Source organism: Puntigrus tetrazona, chromosome 15 (assembly GCF_018831695.1).
Source record: "Puntigrus tetrazona isolate hp1 chromosome 15, ASM1883169v1, whole genome shotgun sequence".
Taxonomy (NCBI): domain Eukaryota; kingdom Metazoa; phylum Chordata; class Actinopteri; order Cypriniformes; family Cyprinidae; genus Puntigrus; species Puntigrus tetrazona.
The window spans coordinates 5,571,804-5,588,933 of record NC_056713.1 but is presented as its reverse complement, the minus strand read 5'-3'; the positions used below and the strand labels follow the sequence as shown (position 1 = coordinate 5,588,933).

The 17,130-nt window shown below is 39.3% G+C and overlaps 2 protein-coding genes across 3 annotated transcripts; one reads left to right on the top strand and one right to left on the bottom strand.

Moving 5' to 3' along the window:
- Positions 1 to 5,450: 5,450 nt before the first annotated feature.
- Positions 5,451 to 12,455, bottom strand: LOC122358534 (transmembrane 4 L6 family member 5-like). 2 transcript variants are annotated; one of them, XM_043258377.1, is made up of 7 exons: positions 11,897 to 12,455; positions 7,969 to 8,103; positions 7,568 to 7,757; positions 6,977 to 7,045; positions 6,714 to 6,868; positions 6,301 to 6,493; positions 5,451 to 5,844 (listed from the first exon to the last, which is right to left on the bottom strand). In XM_043258377.1, the coding sequence occupies exons 3-7, from the start codon at positions 7,742 to 7,744 to the stop codon at positions 5,830 to 5,832; spliced, it is 609 nt and encodes a 202-aa protein (XP_043114312.1). In that variant the 5' UTR covers positions 7,745 to 7,757; positions 7,969 to 8,103; positions 11,897 to 12,455; the 3' UTR covers positions 5,451 to 5,829. The 2 variants fall into 2 exon arrangements, with proteins under 2 accessions (XP_043114312.1, XP_043114311.1); XM_043258376.1 differs by lacking the exon at positions 11,897 to 12,455 and having other exon boundaries at positions 7,969 to 9,024.
- Positions 12,456 to 12,508: 53 nt separating this feature from the next.
- On the top strand, positions 12,509 to 13,581 carry LOC122358541 (neurotrophin receptor-interacting factor 1-like). Its single transcript, XM_043258383.1, has one exon. The coding sequence runs from the start codon at positions 12,644 to 12,646 to the stop codon at positions 13,556 to 13,558; it is 915 nt and encodes a 304-aa protein (XP_043114318.1). The 5' UTR covers positions 12,509 to 12,643; the 3' UTR covers positions 13,559 to 13,581.
- The last annotated feature ends 3,549 nt before the right edge of the window (positions 13,582 to 17,130 follow it).

Here is a 17,130-nt window from a genome sequence, read left to right as displayed (position 1 = left end):
TAAGGTCATGTAGAATATGGTATTAATATGTGCTTAATTAGCACTAATAAATGGCTAATGTTCTAATATGCATGCTAATAGGTGGTAACCATAAAAAACATCACAAGAATTCACAAGTAATCCGCACCACTCCAGTTCATCAGATAATGATGTATTTGTTTTCACACACATGCAGCTTTTCTCGTCAGAAGACGTTGCAGAGCGCTGCAGATTACTTTTAGGTTATTGTGATGTAATACAGCCTAAAATTAGAAATATGATTGCATACCGGATATTACTGCCTGACAAAAAAACTATGACAGCTGTGGTAAAACACCGTAAAAAAAAAAGGGTTCGATAAAGTATTGTCTTTTGTTGTCATGAGCGCGCATCTAGTTTTATTGCATCTCTCGACTATGTCGTTTATGAAGTGATGTCTGTGTCCATGTGTGTAAAACAACAAACCGACGATATATTTACTGACGAATTATGCGTTATTGTATATGCATTGTTGTGATAAGCTGGACTAGTGACTAGTTGTAATGTAAGCTGCAATGATAACATAGCTGTAAAATGCGTCAGATCGTCCATCCTTGTAAGTGTACAGTTCAGGCCGATCTGCTTTTGTTTGTTAAATTCTGTGGGCGGGCAAAGCAGAGAAAGGAGAGATAACCTTTCCCCGTATGGCGACGTAAAGGGAAGTTTCCAGATCGGGCCATCTGAGCTTTCATTTTCTTAAAGGTGAAGCAAGGATACCCAGGGCTCGGTTGACCAAACCTCATAAACTGAAATTTTCGTGCCATGGGACCTTTAATAAGATTATTCCACGACGTAAAAACAATGGGAAACTGTATGCTTATAAGAACATGGCAACAGTCAGGGAGAACTAAAACAGGTGAACAGACACAGGTGGGAAATAAGTAACTAATAGTGACCAAAGGAGGACACAAACAGGAAGGACCAAATAAGGAGAAACAGGAACACAGTGAAAACAAAACCAAAACTGTGACCTTTTTTCAAAACATGTTCATGAGCTAAATATATTAATGAGATCTTTTACTAAAATGGGACATAGAAATATAAAAATAAATTCGTAAAACTGTACCCACAATTACTTTAATCAATCCTTTTTATTTATGTAGCACTTTTAACAGTGCAATAATATAGAATATAGAATATTAGGGATGTATAATGGCGAGATTGAACAATTTGTTATCTAAAGCAGGGCTTTCCATGTTCGGTCCTGGAGGGCCGGAAACTTCCAGGCAGGTCTGATGAGCTAAACTATGTGGTTCTAAACCACGCCAGGAGTACCAGCTGTACTCATGCTAAATCCTGAATGTAGAAATGTCAGTAGGAACTGAAACAAAGGTTGGGTTAGTTGGTTTCCCCAAGACGAGCAGTGCTTTGGCTTGACGTGATGACATGTTTCTAGGAACTCAGTAATATTCTTAGTTCCTTAGAATAAAATAACTGATCATGAGATCTACATATGTTGATGAAAACACCAATAATAAAAAAAAAGAGATACAGCACAGAAACTTAATTTTATTAGCTATATAGTCTTGAATATCTACTAACTACTTCACCCGAAACGATACAGTGGCGTGAAAAAGCCACAATTTGTCAAATCATCAAATTATTTTTAATATGACACAAAGATAACCAGAGTAAATACAATATGCAGTTTTGAAATAATGATTTGATGTATTGAGGGAAAAAAAAACGTCTGGCAAAGACGTTACAAACAAAACAAGTAATTCCCCCCTAAATCCCACCCAATTGGCACCAACAGCTGTAATCAAGCATTTGCGATGTGGCTTCATTCACATCACTGTGGAGGAATCTCTTCTTTGCAGAATTGTATTTATTTGGACATTGGAGGGTTTTTTGATCAAGAATGGACGGATTAAGGTCATGCCACAGCATCTCAGTTGGAATATAAGCCTGGACTTTGACTTGTCCACTCCAAAACCTTAATTTTGCTTTTCTTAAGCTATTCCGAGGTGGACTTGCTGGTGTGTTTAGGATCATTGTCCTGCTGCACAACCCAAGTGAGCTTGAGCTAGAATTAACAAACTTATGGCTGGACATTCCCTTTCAGGATTTTCTGATAGAATACAGAATTCATGGTTCCATCACACTACCACCACCATGTTTGACTGTAGGTATGATGTAATGAGCAGATCAATGGGTTTTTGTAACAAAAATATTTCTATATTTTGCATACAACCATATCCAGAAGTCAGTGATTTCAGTTTTAATTTAAAAAATATATATATTTTTCATCAGTTTACTTTTCCAATGAAGTACTTGCAGATATATAAGATTTACTGTACTTCGAAATCATGGCCACCATCCACCAGCATTACCAATCTTTGAAGAGCCCGGATAGACCTAGGATAGCTTGGGGGTGAGTAGATTATGGGCTAATTTTATTTCTTGGATGAACTATTCATTTAAGTGAGGCAAGTGAGGCCTGCAGTTCTCCAGATGTCATTCTGGGTTCTTTTATGATATCCTGGGTGACTTATTGTGCTTTTAGAGTGATTTGGGTCAACCGGCCATTCCTGGAAAGTTTCACCACTGTTCCAAGTTTTCTCCATTTGTGGATAATGGCTCTGACCATGGTTCGCTGGAGTCCCAAAGCCTTAGAAATGGCTTTATTACCTTTTCCAGACTGATGCATGTCAGTTATTTTGTTTCTCAGATGCTTCTGTTATTTTTGGATCACCATAGATATACATATTTCCATAATTTGTCAGACAGGTTCTATTTAAGTGATTTTTTGGTCTGGCAGTAATCTGGGTATGGCTAGCAAAATTTAACTCAGGTTTTTTAAATAATGTGGTCAATAACAGTTATTTCAATTAATTTATCAGGTAGAATTATTAGGCTATTATTGTTCCTTAATAAATTAAAACATCATTTAAAATTTAAAAACATTTAAAAACCTTTTCACTGCACTGTATTTTTAATATTGTGTATTTTTTTTTTACAGGATCTGAATTTGTTTACTAAAAATGAAGTAATGTTTCGTCTAGCCAGTGTGAATGTCACTAGTTTAAATCATATGGAATAAGTACGGTCAGAAATATGATCTAGAGGTTAGTCCGCATGATCTGACTGTCATTCATGTGGGTAACATGGGATAAAGTCTGCCGTTTCCCAACCGTGATCATCCTTTAAACCACATTAGATTATTGTTTTCCTCTCTCTGTTGCACTTTATAAGAAAAAATGCTTGTAGTGAGTGCATGCCTTCCTTTAACTTCCGCTTTCTGGCATCAAATTCTGCCACTAATGTTGCTTCCTTATATTTAGGAAGTATGACAAAGATCAAATTAAATAAACCCCCAAACCCACATAAATGAACTTCTTTAAATTCACTAAAAGTATCTTCGGTGCAACAAAATATAAGGAACTTGCTTCGACATTCTTTATCATCTCTTTTTTTGCAATTCATAGAAGACTGAAAGTCATACAGGTCTGTAATGACATGAGGGTGAACGAATATATTTTTACATTTCTACTGATATATTCCTAAAAAAAAAATTTGATCTTAAACTTACTTCCTAATTTACCAGAACAGATTCTGAGAAAATTATCATTGCATCAGTTTGCTCACCAATGGATCCTGTGCAGTGAATGGGTGCCGTCGGCATGAGAAAAACAAAAACACCACAATAATCCACACCACTCCAGTCCATCAGATAAAATATACAGTAAAGCAAAAAGCTGCATGTTTGAAAGAAACAAATCTATCTTTAAGACATTTTTAACACTGTTGCGTGATGTGAAGCAGGAGAAAAATCAGCACGAATCAAGCACCGTTTCCAAGCAGACCAAAACAGCTCTAAACAAGATTTTATTGTGTGAGACAACAGGAGATGGACGTTTTTAATTGGAAGAAATCTTCTTATAGATTATGGACTCATATTTTGACTAGGAGACTCATTTCTTTCATCTTCTCAAGACATCAGTTGATTAGTGGTTTTGATTGATTGTGGATTATTGTGATGTTTGAACTCTTATTCTGACGGCACCCATTCACTGCAGAGCATCCATTGCTAATGCTACATTTCTCCAAATCTGATCAAACAAATTTCCACATTTTTGATGACCTGAGGGTGTGGACATTTCAGCATTTTTTTGAAACTGGATAAACTATTCGTTTAAGAATATCACTCGGACAATGCTTCTCTTTAGCACGACGAGATTGTTGAAGCTCTCCGATGCACGTGAGAGGCTGCAGGTTTACCGTTCCTCTGCTTTTTTCCTTCAAAAACATAATGCACTGTGAGTTATTGTGTTAGTTTTATGTGTAAACATTTGGTTGTCTAAACAGAGCAGGTATGAAAGAGCGAGAGGAAAAGTGGCGAGCTGTGACAGAAGAGACACCAGCAGAGAGAAACAATACGAGGGAAAAGAGGAAGTAGAGAAGACAAATAAGACAGACTAAATTTATGAATTACATCCTGAGAGTCCGTAGCAGGGGTTCCCTCATCTCAAAGCTATTTTAAGTCTGCTGTTTCCGGAAAGTCGCAGGCCAGATAACAGTGGAGAAGGTCATTTTGTAGTCAGGAGGAATGATAATGAAAAATAGTTTTTTTTCAATGGTTTGTAATTATAGGTGCTACCAAACAAAATAGTAATTAATAAAAAAAACCACCAAACAACAAAAATGTCATACACAAAAACACGTTCAGAGGATTGGGGTTAATAAGATTTTATTTTATTTGTTTCTATTTTTCAACGAAGCTTCTTATGCTGAACGAGGCAGCATTTATCTTAATATTGTGAAATATTATTAGAATTCAAAACAGCTGATTTGTATGTAAATATATGTTAAAATGTAATTTATTCCTGTTATCAAATATGAATTTTGAGCATCATTACTCCTTTCAGCGTCGCGTGACACGACAAAAATCATTCGCTGATGTGTTCAAAAACATAATTTATGCTGCATCATATTTTGGAGACTGAATCTGGCTCAGGGGCCGTGGCTAGATGGGCTACAGCTAAAACCAGAAATGACTTATTTTACCTAGTAGAAAGTGTTTTACTTAGACCTTAATGTCTACACACCGACCCTAAACCTACCACTTGCAATTAAAACTCTGATAATTGTTGTAGAGTGAGAAAATAATGAAGCCACAGTGATGTGCGCATGCCCGTATGTGTACCATCTCCGTTGTCTATTCATGTCGTGAACTCTGAAAATGTTCCCCCTCTTGTGGTCATTATAGGATAAACGTTGTTCTCTCTGAAAATGTCTCATTCTCACGCAGCTTGAAATAACCTGAGGCCATGTGTCAGATGTCAGTGTTTATTTGGTGCTAGTCTGTTTTTTGCTTTTCCGACACATTTTAAAGTACTTCTGTGTTACGATCAATCAACCGTTCTGCCAAGTTTTCTTGGCAAGTGTGCCGCTTGTGTATGCCATTAAAATCAAAGCGCTTTGTTGGAATTCATATAAATATTTTTTATTAAGCTTTTTGAAATCAAAAAATAAAAATAACACCTACTGACACTCAGTTAATTTATCACAGACATATACATACAATGACATTACTATACAGTGCATAAATATTAAAGTGCGTTATGAACATGTATTACAATAAAGACTATTTTAAACAGCTTATTTGTCTTTGTGGCATTTTATGTGTTCAAGTGTTTCTGGGACTCAGGGATGTAAAAACTGGCTCCCCCCTTCCACTTCCCTTTCTATTTCTCTCTGTCTCCCTCTTCATTAAAAAAATAAAATTAAGCAGTCGTAGCTGACTGTTTAACCCCAAAAATGTCTTTTCATTCTCACATGGAGATGAAGACATTACAACCTCTAGTAATTTCAAGCAGGAACAACCTAAAGAAGAGAAAAGCAGAGATTGTTAAATGCAACTTACTGAACTTTCAAGTGAACTTTTAACCTTGTATAGACATTTATATTAATTTTATTTACAGTTAAAGAATTTTGTAAAATGTTCCTTTTTTCAACAAGCAATTTAAATATATATTTTCTATTAAAACTTCTAATGGATGCATTAAAGAATGAAATGATAATAATAATGCATGATACCCTTAATAGAAGTTAATGTTAATTAAGTGTAAATCAAAATAAGTGTACTTCTATAAAACATGTCAAGATTAATACAAATAATCAGTTAAAATCCTATTAATTAAAGCATTTAATTTGACCAATGTTACAAATTTCACTTAAAAACACAGATGTACTCTCTTTAAGTGTACTTTTATTTACATTAATCTTACAGTAGATTTAAAGCAAGCTACAAGCGCCCACTGAAAAACTGAACATCTGTACCTTATTCTTGCAGAAGCCGGGTCCGCACATGAACTCCAATACGGCGGCGAGGAGGTGAAGAGCGCAGAAAATGAGCTGAAGGCCGCTCGCTGCCATGAGGACGGAGAAAAGAGTCACGTTCCAGACCACAACCCCTCGAGGCTCCACGCAGGCAGACGACCACCGCTCCGGAGCATACAGGTAAAGCTGCTCACTGCGTGAACAAGCGCTCCGGTTACTCACACGTAACATCCACAAAAACTACAGCACATTCATGCAGCATTCAGCTTCAGTGCAGTTTTTTATTGGAAAAAGCGTTCGATCGGCGAGGCATGCATTAGGTTTAACGCTTGATTTGTTTCTCAGTGAAACAAAACTATACCAATGGTGGCCCGCTGGATAAATCCTTTGTATAAATAAATAAAGTGACTCACCCAGTTCTGACTTGTTTCAATGGCCGTCCCCACTTGGGGCCCTCAGTGCTGTTGTGCAAACAGAGGGGCCCCAGGGCCAGCCCCGTCCCGCTCACCACGAAACACAAGCCGGCTGCCAGAACTGCCAAACACGTGTAGCCCAGCTTGCGCAAAACCTGGAAACAACGACAACGATTATAATAAAAATACCGGGCGATGTGACGAACGCCATTCGAGTGATGACGGTTAAGAAGAAAAAAACCCACACAATACAATTGTCTTACCTCGGCGGTAAAATAACAGCATCCTTTCTTTTCGTAGTGTGTTGTAAAAGCCCGCGCGGCCACAAGCACCTGACAAAACACACAACAGCCATCAGAGCAATACTGGACTTAACACAACAGATGTCACGTGACCGTTGCGTCATGTAATATGAGTAATGCTGTAAAGATGAATTTTGTTAATTTAAATAAACAAACATATATAGGTATATTTTGTTCTGTTCTATATTCTATTATATACCATGGTCTTCCGGATTCTGATTGGCTGGACTAAATCGTTTAATGCACAGGCTGTGCATTATCCCATACTTATATATAATATACATAATTATATAATGTTTTATTCAATTATATATGACACACACTTATACGGTATGGGTTATAACATGTATAATACATTTTTATTACTAATTTATTATTATTGTTGTTGCTATTATTCAATAAATTAATAAACAGATACGTTGGTTAAATACTGCATTCACTATAATAACAACAATAATAATAATTCTGTCATCATTTTAATATACCGTATCAAAATAATACGGAATGTTATAAGATCTCCTGCAAAGCAAACAAAAGAAGAGGCAAGCTCACCAGAAGCCCTGATGCCCAGATCCCAGTGCTCCACGTGGCCTCTCTGGTCACATGATTCTCTGTCAGGTACTGGTACTTCATATCAGGAAACAGCAGCAGTGCATTTGCCAGCATGCAGACGATGGCTATAGGAATCAGAGCCATCCCCACAGACCTGGAGCAGCGGCCGGTGCACATCTCCACAGAGATCCTGCATCAAAACAGCACCGTAGAGCACATCAGCTACATCACTAGTGGGTTTTTTACAATTATTACTTTGTAAGCATACAGTACTGTATGCAATGTTGTCCTATTGTTCATACAGTGTAACAAAACAAACCATTTTACCATGTGAATTGCATTAATATTTACATTTCACCGAATCATTGACCGTGCATTGAAATGAGCAAAAATAAGCCTACCTGTCGGAAGAGCGTTAAAGTGAGAAAGCAGGTGTTGCGAGGAAAGCTCAGAAGAGTCTTCAGCCGCGAGCCTTTGATTATTCCAAGATGAGGAACTTTGCCTGCTTAAATACAGAGCGTTTCCTACCCACAGTTCTGTGACACACACACAAACAGCTGAGGATGGTGAAATTAAAACGCATACTCATACTCCACTAATGGAAAAACTGCAGTTCGTGCGGTGTGTACACACCATACTGACCGCTGGCAGTCGAACAAGAGCAAAGCAGAAGAGAATCCAAATAAAATTCATTTCAGTCGAGTAATGTTTACCAGTCTGCAAAAGTAGATTTACTAGTGTTTTTGGGTTGTGCTTTAAATCACACTTATTTTGACTGGCATATTAAAGCAGACGTAAACACGTCATGCAATACATGACATACAAGTTTCAACAGAACAGTAGCTATGTCCTACTTAAATGGGTCAAAAATGGTTCTTAATTTCAACTAATTGAGGTTAATATTAATCTACAATACATTTTCATTTAATTGCAATGAACATACGTTTCCAATAACATTACATTTGGCTCACAATTAAAGTATACTCATTCAACGCATATTATTTCAAAAGATCATTTGTACACCGGTGCTATTTTTATGGTTTACTTTGTAAGTCACACCAGTTGAGGGCGAATAAAAATTTTCATTTTTTAGGCAACCATTGTGATACGCAATAGAGAATTGCAACAGTGTTCTGCACTGATTCATTGTGATGCGCCATTAGCACCGATCACAGTTCTGCAATGTTCTTGCTTGGGTTCGAGGGTGAAGCTTGTCACATTACGTACAATCGTTTTTGCATCCTAGACTACAAGCCAGTCTTTTATATTGCTTATTGAGGATGCTTTATTTAAACTATTTTTATTTTGTGCTGGTTTTTTAAAAATGACTGGATATCTGCCACTCTATGAGCTCAAACTCTATGAGCAAGCTGTGATGCAGCTCTGTAGCATTCAAAGCGTGACCAGAGCTCCATCAGTCAGCGAGCTCACAAGACGTCTCATGAATCAGGCCGCTCTCTTGGGAGCTTTACTGTTCACGAATCTAAATCTGTGTTAGTGAGCACTTCTCCTTTGCTGAGAATATTGCACAGGTGTGCCTTTGGCTGGCCACAATAAAAGGCCATTTTGAAATGTGTAGTTTTACTTTATTGGCAGGGGTCTAAAAACCAGTCAGTATCTGATGTGACCGCCATTTGCCTCCCACAGTGCAACAAATCTCCTTGGCATAAAGTTGATCAGGTTGTTGATTGCGGCCTGTGGAATGTTGGCCCCAAGGTTTTTTGGACCGACAAAAACCTTGGTGCCAGCTGAACCAGCAGGGGCTAGAGGAGCGGTTATGAACAAAGACGGAGTTTCACTGCGTCTAGAGAGGGTCAGCGCCATGGATCATTTCATGAAGTTAACAGATAACACCTTTTAAGACTTTTAAAATAGTTTTAGGTCACTTTAAGATAGCAGCAACTGTTTGAAATCACATCTGTTTGGAAACAGATGGAAATTATGATCATCATACAAAGCACAAATATTTATAAACGATGCAAAAGAACGGCTCATATCATGTCATTCTGTGAGACAAATTTTCCGTCCTTATAATTAATCCATTTGTGATCAATGAATCATTAACAAAATGCAACGGCTGTTTTTATCAAACATTGTTTTGCGATCACACTAGTTCTACTGACTTATTTGGGATTTGTTTTCTGATAACTTCCCTTTGTTGGTGAAATGATGGGTTTGCGTGACGTTGATGCGAGAAGCGTGTAAAGGGTGTGTTTTAGTGAAGACCAGAAGAGATTCTGGTGAGATGGTGGAACGCAATTTTGGGATAGGTGCTACAGGTCAGAGGCTATCAGCCCTGCCCCGCCTGCTCAAAGCACTGGCACGCACTAGCCAGGCAATGGAAAACCCGTAACTGACTGTGTGAAGAGGATCTTGGAGGTGAAGATGCTAGATGAGGAGGTGCTGGGTTGGCATCCATACACGTGGTCTGCGGTTGTGAGGCTGGTTGGATGTACTGCCAGATTTCTCTGAAATGCCTTTGTAGACAGCTTAGGGTATAGAGAAAAACTCTACGGGCAACAGCTCTGGTGGACATTCCTGCAAGCAACATGCCAATTGCAAGATCCCTCAAAACTCGCAACATCTGTGGCATGGTGCTGTGTGATAAAACTGCACATTTTAGAGTGGCCTTTACTCTGGACAGCTCAAAATCATGCTGTCTTCTTGATATGCCACACCTGTGAGGTGGATGAATTATCTCGGCAAAGGAGAAGTGCTCACTAACACAGATTTAGACAGATTTGAGAACAATATTTGAGAGAAATAGGCCTTTTGTGTACATAGAAAAAGCCTTTGATCTTTGAGTTCATCTCATGGAAAATGGGGGCAAAAACAAAAGTGTTGGGTATATAATTTTCCTTAGTGTAAAATAACCGACCCTATTCTCTCAATTGGTTTTGAATCCATCCTTACAGTCTACCATTCAAAAGGTTAAGGAATATATTTTGAAAGAAGCTACTCATGCTTACTAAGACAGTGTTTTTGAATATTGTGAAATGTTTATATATAAATTAAATTTTCAGCGTCATTACTTCAGTCTTCAGTGTCATATGTTTCTTCAGAAATCAATCCAATAACCTGATCTGTCGCAAAAAAAAAAGTAATAGTATACCGACTCCTATTGATTAGTTGAATATATCGTTGCTAAAAATTTATAAATAATTAAATACAAGCCCCTTTGAATAGTTAGGTATATGATTAAACATTTGCATTTGCTGACTTCAGATTTAATAAGCAATTATCATTGCACAGTTTAAAAAGGAATCAATACCATATAAAGTTTTCATTTTGGATATCACTGCTTTCTGTGAAGCACTGGGGAATTTTTTGGGCACCAGAAGAGAGGGATATTACTCATGCTGTATAAAGATGCACGAGACTCAAGCAGAAGTGCTGCAACCAGCTTCGACCTAAAAATATGGGAAATGCTAAAAGAAGACCATAACGGGCTATAAGCAAAGCAAGAAGGAAGGAACCGTTTGAGTTGTTATAAACCTAACAGAGTGGAATGTGATGAGGCAAGATGATGAGGTCTGTAGCGAACATCCACAGACTGCTTCACTGATCATCTGACGGACTGCTTCCCAGGCTTCACATGACAGCTTGGAGGATAATACTTCTCAAAATGCAGCGTTTTTTAAGTCCTTATATAAAACAATCCCACGGATGGCCATGACAATGCAGATCATCATTGGTCAGGACAGGATTCCATTGTTAATATTTAAATTGCACATATCCATTCATTTGGACTGCACGGTTTTGAAATAAATTAATCATTTTACGTGATGCATATTTGTCTGACATGCATAAATGAAACAGGTGGGATTTCTGCAATCCGTGTATCTATTTTCTAAAATGCATTTTATGGTTAGAATGGTTAAATGGTTAGAATCAGCATCGTCTATTTTGTTGTGAAATCAAATAAATAAAAAAAAAACATGCATGGAACAAGCAATAAATGAATAAATAAATAAAATGTAACTAGTCTAAATAGATTAAAAAAAAAATAATTAATTAAAATTATTGCATGAAATGAACTTAAAGGGTTTGTGATGGCCAGTGACCGGGCCACACAGTAAATGCGGTAGCTGACGCACTCTCACACATGTATATTTTTTCTTTGTACATGTTAGTTTATTCCTTAGCCTTTAATTTAACATTGGTTACAGCTCACATTCGGGTTTCATAATAATGACAGATACAGATTTGGTTTATTTTGACTATTTTTGATTTGCATTAACTGTATACCATAAGTGACTAGTTTGGGTGCACACTTTCTAGTTATTGGTGGTATATTTTGTTAATATTTCTTTCTTGAGTTTAAGTTACCAACGGGGACCAAGCGAAGTTTGGGCGCTGTCCAGGTGCCACGTTGTCTCCCAGTGGTGGTCCATGCTGCTAAAGGACTGGCTGGCGTCAATTGCCGTTGTTATGTTCCACTGGACCAATCCATTCTGTAAATTAGCTGGGGGTGTGTAGGGTTGTTTGTTTAGTTATCTATTTTGATTTCTTGTTTATTAGTGTATATTTTGTGGGTTTGGTTTCTTCTTTATTCTAAGTTAATTATGTGGGTTTTGTTTAATGATGTTGGGGTAATTTTTCATTTGTGTGTGTGTGTAATGGATTAGTCCTTTGTGTATAAAAGCCCCCACCAGGTGTTACTTTGGCCTGCTTTGGTTTGGCTTAGTGTTAAAGTTAGTTCTGTTTACGTGACCTTTTTTTAAATGGGCCCAGACATTATTTCCTTTATTTCAATGTAATATTTAATTTGTGATTTTGGTTTGACTTTAATAAATAATTTCTCTGGCGGGAAATTCTGCGTTCCTGATTTTGACTGCTCGGTCCATCACATATGGTGTCAGAAGTGGGATCAGCAGGAGGAGCAGGTTTCCAGTTTTTTTTTTTTTTTTTTTTTTTTTTGAACTATGAGTCGGTCTGGAAGAAAAGGGGCACCAAGGGTAGTGCAGAGGAAAGCACCGGAAGAGGAGGTGGAAACAATGGAGGAGTGTGAGGAAGTCATTGCAGTGGAGTCAGGAGCCAACGCTTGCAGATCTGTCAAGTTTGTTTCGAGCGCATATGGCCCAAATGGATGCTCGGGAGGCTAAGAGAGCTCAGGAGCAAAAGGAACAAGAAAGACGATTTAAAGCTCTACAGCATCAGTTTGGCATGCTTCAAATGGAGGTTCAAGCTCGTACCACCCCCACTCCTGAATCACTTTCTGTGAATCCATGTCCTGGAGAAATGCAGGACGGTGAGCATGATTCTAGTCAACCACTGTCACAGTCCAAAGGAAGTGAAAGAGGGTTTCATCAAATGGACTATAAAGGTCAGTTTTTTTCTAAAGAAGCTAAGTTAGAAAAATTAAGTGACTCTGATGACGTAGAACATTTTTTGATAACTTTTGAAAGAATTGCTGCTGCTTGTGGGTGGCCTAGTTCTGATTGGGCTTTCCGTTTGATCCCTCTGCTGACTGGTAAAGCTCGAGCAGCATATGTACAAATGGACATTAAAGATTCTCTTGATTATGATCGCATAAAATCAGCTATTTTGAGAAAGTATGATATTAATACAGAGACTTATCGACAAAGATTTCGTCTCTTGGAAATTGCACCATCAGAGAGTCCTAAAGAGCTGTATGCAAGACTGAAGGAACTATATGTGAAATGGATTCGTCCTGAAGGTAAAACTGTTGAGGAAATTGGAGAACTGATTATTCTTGAACAGTATCTCAGAATGCTTTCCCCAGAACTACAGGTTTGGATTCGTGAGCGGGGCCCCGAATCAGCTGCTGAAGCTGCATCATTAGCCGACGTGTTCGTGGCTGCCAGAGGAAGGAATCAGTCTTGGAGTTGGCGGGGTGGCAAAGAGCTGCGCAAACCTAATGTTTATCACCAGTCTCAGTACAGCACCTCTGGAAAATTTGACTCGGTGATGTCTAAACCTTCCAGGAAGTTACCAATTTGTTATTTGTGGCCAGGAAGGCCATACTAAGCCTGTGTGCCCAAAGTATGGTGCTAAGCTCTCTCAAGTTTGTTCTGTGCCCAGGACTAATGCCGGACTCGTAAAGCCTGGACAGGCCTTGCGAATGACTACTGTCGAAGTGAATGGTTGATACAGGCAGTGACCAGACTTTGGTACACAGACGATTTGTCTCCCCAGCTTTGATTAATCTTTCTGACAAAAAACCTATATGTTGTGTCCATGGCGACGAGAAACTGTTACCGACTGCAGATCTTTTTATCAAAGTACAGGGACAGACTTATCTCCTGGATGTTGGAGTAGCTGATAATTTGCCTTATCCTGTGATCCTAGGGCATGATTTACCAGTTCTTTTGGATTTACTGCAGCCTGGACCATTGTGCAATGCTGTGGTTACCAGGGCAAAGAGGAAGCAGGCTGAGGAAATGAGGTCTACACTCAGTACCTTGCCCCTCTTTGATGTTGATATGGAAGTAGAACCTTCAAAGCCACGAAAGTCACGCAGTCAAAGGAGGCGGGAGAAACTTGCATATAATGCTTCCAATGTACCTGCTAACCCTGTTGGTGACTTGTTTCAAAGTTTCCAGGTGCCCAGCGATATTATCCAGCTCCAGAAAGGGGATATCAGCCTTGCACCGTACTTTAAGAAGGCCCAACAGGAGGTTACAGCTCAAGAGGAAAACAATGACCTGTTTGAAAGGTATCTAATCCAGCAAGGAATTCTCTATCGTCAGTTTGAGTCCATAAAACAGCTTGTTGTGCCACAAAGTGTCCGGAAGGTAATTCTCAGGTTGAGCCATTCAATTCCCTGGGCTGGCCACTTAGGGAGAAACAAGACCCTAGCTCGAATAAAAAGACACTTTTATTGGCCTGGATTGAAGAGAGATGTGACTCAATACTGCAAGAGTTGCCCTGAGTGTCAGAAGGTCTCCATGAGAATCCCTTCCCGAGCACCACTACAATCTTTACCAGTCATTAATACACCATTTGAGAGATTAGGGATGGACATTGTTGGCCCTGTGGAAAGGAGTCAAGCTGGGAATCGATTTATGCTTGTCATAACTGATTATGCAACTAAATATCCTGAAGTGTTTCCAATGAAGTCCATCAAAGCCAAGTACGTAGCAACATGCTTGATACAGCTCTTTTCTAGAGTTTGGTTCCCTTGTCAAATTCTCACAGATCAAGGCACTAACTTTATGTCCACTCTCTTAAAGCAGGTGTATAAGCTTCTGGGTATTGAGAGCTTGCGGACGACTCCATTTCATCCTCAAACAGATGGTCTCACAGAGCGGTTTAATCAAACATTTAAGCAAATGCTTCGCAAGTTCATTAAAGAGTCAGGCAAGGATTGGGACCGTTTGAGATCAAGCAGAAGCTTGGGCCCACCACTTATGAGATTGCAACACCAAGCCTAGGCCGGCACACTAGAATATTGCATATTAATTTGCTTAAAGAGTGGATCCCTCGTTCTGAGAAGTCGCAAGTCCTGATGATTCAACAGGTGATGGAAGAAGAGGAATTGGAAGAACAATACTTACCTCAACCCATTACTGTTTCTGTTGATTTGGATCATTTGCCAAAGGATCGTCAAGCACAGGTTAGAGCTCTTTGCCACCCTGACCTTTTTTCTGAGTATCCTGGAGCTACTACATTGATTGAACATGAGATTGTGTTGAAAAGTGATGCTGCTGTTAAAAAGATGAGTTATCGAATTCCTGAGCGTTGACGGGAGTCTTTAAGGAAAGAGATCGATCTGATGCTAACATTGAGAATCGTGGAGCCATCTAAGAGTGAGTGGTCCCATCCTGTGGTTTTGGTCCCTAAAAAAGATGGAACCTTAAGGTTTTGCATTGATTTCCGCTACCTTAACTTAGTTTCTAAATTTGACTCTTATCCCACTCCACGGATAAGTGATTTGATCGACCGTGTGGGTCAAAGTGAATACTTGACCACCATCGACTTGGCCAAAGGCTACTGGCAAATTCCTCTCACTTCTCAATCCAGAGAGTTGACGGCCTTTAGGACCCCATGGGGGCCATTTCATTTCCGGGTTCTTCCGTTTGGCCTGCACGGGGCTCCAGCTACATTTCAGAGCCTCATAGACCAGATATTGCATGGTTTGTCTTTTGCGGCCGCCTATTTAGATGACATTGTTATCTACAGTGACACTTGGGAACAGCATTTGCAACATCTACAAGAAGTGTTGTGGCGACTCCAACAAGCTGGCCTCACCATTAATCCTCTTAAATGTGCGGTGGCTCGAACTGAAATTGAATATCTGGGCTATATCATTGGTAAAGGGGTGGTCAGACCCCAGATGAAGAAGGTCAAAGGTATTCAACAGTGTCCTTTACCTCAAACACGTAAGGAATTAAGATCATTCCTTGGGATGGCAGGCTTCTATAACCGATTTATTCCCAATTTCTCTGGCAGAGCAGCAGCCCTAACGGACATGGTGGGCTCAAGATCTCCTAATCAACTTCAGTGGACAGAGCAAGCAAAGATTGCTTTTCGGGATATTCAGAATGCCCTGAGCCAGGACCCAGTCTTGCATAACCCCGACTTTAATCAGCAGTTTGTCGTACAAACAGATGCTTCAGAACGAGGGATTGGAGCAGTGTTGTTGCAGGGGCCACCTAGTGAACGAAGACTTGTGGCCTGTATCAGTAGGAAGCTCTTTCCCAGAGAGGTTCGTTATTCTACGATTGAAAAGGAATGCTTGGCTGTGAAGTGGGCTCTAGACTCCCTAAAATATTATTTGTTGGGGAGGGAGTTTATTGTGGAAATGGACCACAAGGCTCTGCAGTGGCTGGGGAGGATGAAGGACACTAATAGCCGAATTACTCGATGGTACTTGGCTATGCAGCCCTTTCGGTTTGTGGTCCAGTATGTTCCTGGGAAGGCCAATGCTACTGCCGACTTCCTTTCCCGTTGTGTCAGCGAGGTTCCTGAAGAGGGGGGGAGTGTGATGGCCAGTGACCGGGCCACACAGTAAATGCGGTAGCTGACGCACTCTCACACATGTGTATTTTTTCTTTGTACATGTTAGTTTATTCCTTAGCCTTTAATTTAACATTGGTTACAGCTCACATTCGGGTTTCATAATAATGACAGATACAGATTTGGTTTATTTTGACTTTATTTTTGATTTGCAATAACTGTATACCATGAGTGACTAGTTTGGGTGCACACTTTCTAGTTATTGGTGGTATATTTTGTTAATATTTCTTTCTTGAGTTTAAGTTACCAACGGGGACCAAGCAAAGTTTGGGCGCTGTCCAGGTGCCATGTTGTCTCCCAGTGGTGGTCCATGCTGCTAAAGGACCGGCTGGCGTCAATTGCCGTTATGTTCCACTGGACCAATCCATTCTGTAAATTAGCTGGGGGTGTGTAGGGTTGTTTTAGTTATCTATTTTGATTTCTTGTTTATTAGTGTATATTTTGTGGGTTTGGTTTCTTCTTTATTCTAAGTTAATTATGTGGGTTTTGTTTAATGATGTTGGGGTAATTTTTCATTTGTGTGTGTGTGTGTGTAATGGATTAGTCCTTTGTGTATAAAAGCCCCCACCAGGTATTACCAG

What these genes read in the sequence shown, in the direction of transcription:
- LOC122358541 (XM_043258383.1), top strand. Translation starts at nt 12,644, where the DNA reads ATGGCCCAAATGGATGCTCGGGAGGCTAAGAGAGCTCAGGAGCAAAAG.
- LOC122358534 (XM_043258377.1), bottom strand. Translation starts at nt 7,744, where the DNA reads ATGTGCACCGGCCGCTGCTCCAGGTCTGTGGGGATGGCTCTGATTCCT. An exon ending in GCTGTTATTTTACCGCCGAG is followed by an intron (nt 6,869 to 6,976) that starts GTAAGACAATTG and finishes CGTTGTTTCCAG; the next exon opens with GTTTTGCGCAAGCTGGGCTA. An exon ending in TTGAAACAAGTCAGAACTGG is followed by an intron (nt 6,494 to 6,713) that starts GTGAGTCACTTT and finishes TTGTTCACGCAG; the next exon opens with TGAGCAGCTTTACCTGTATG.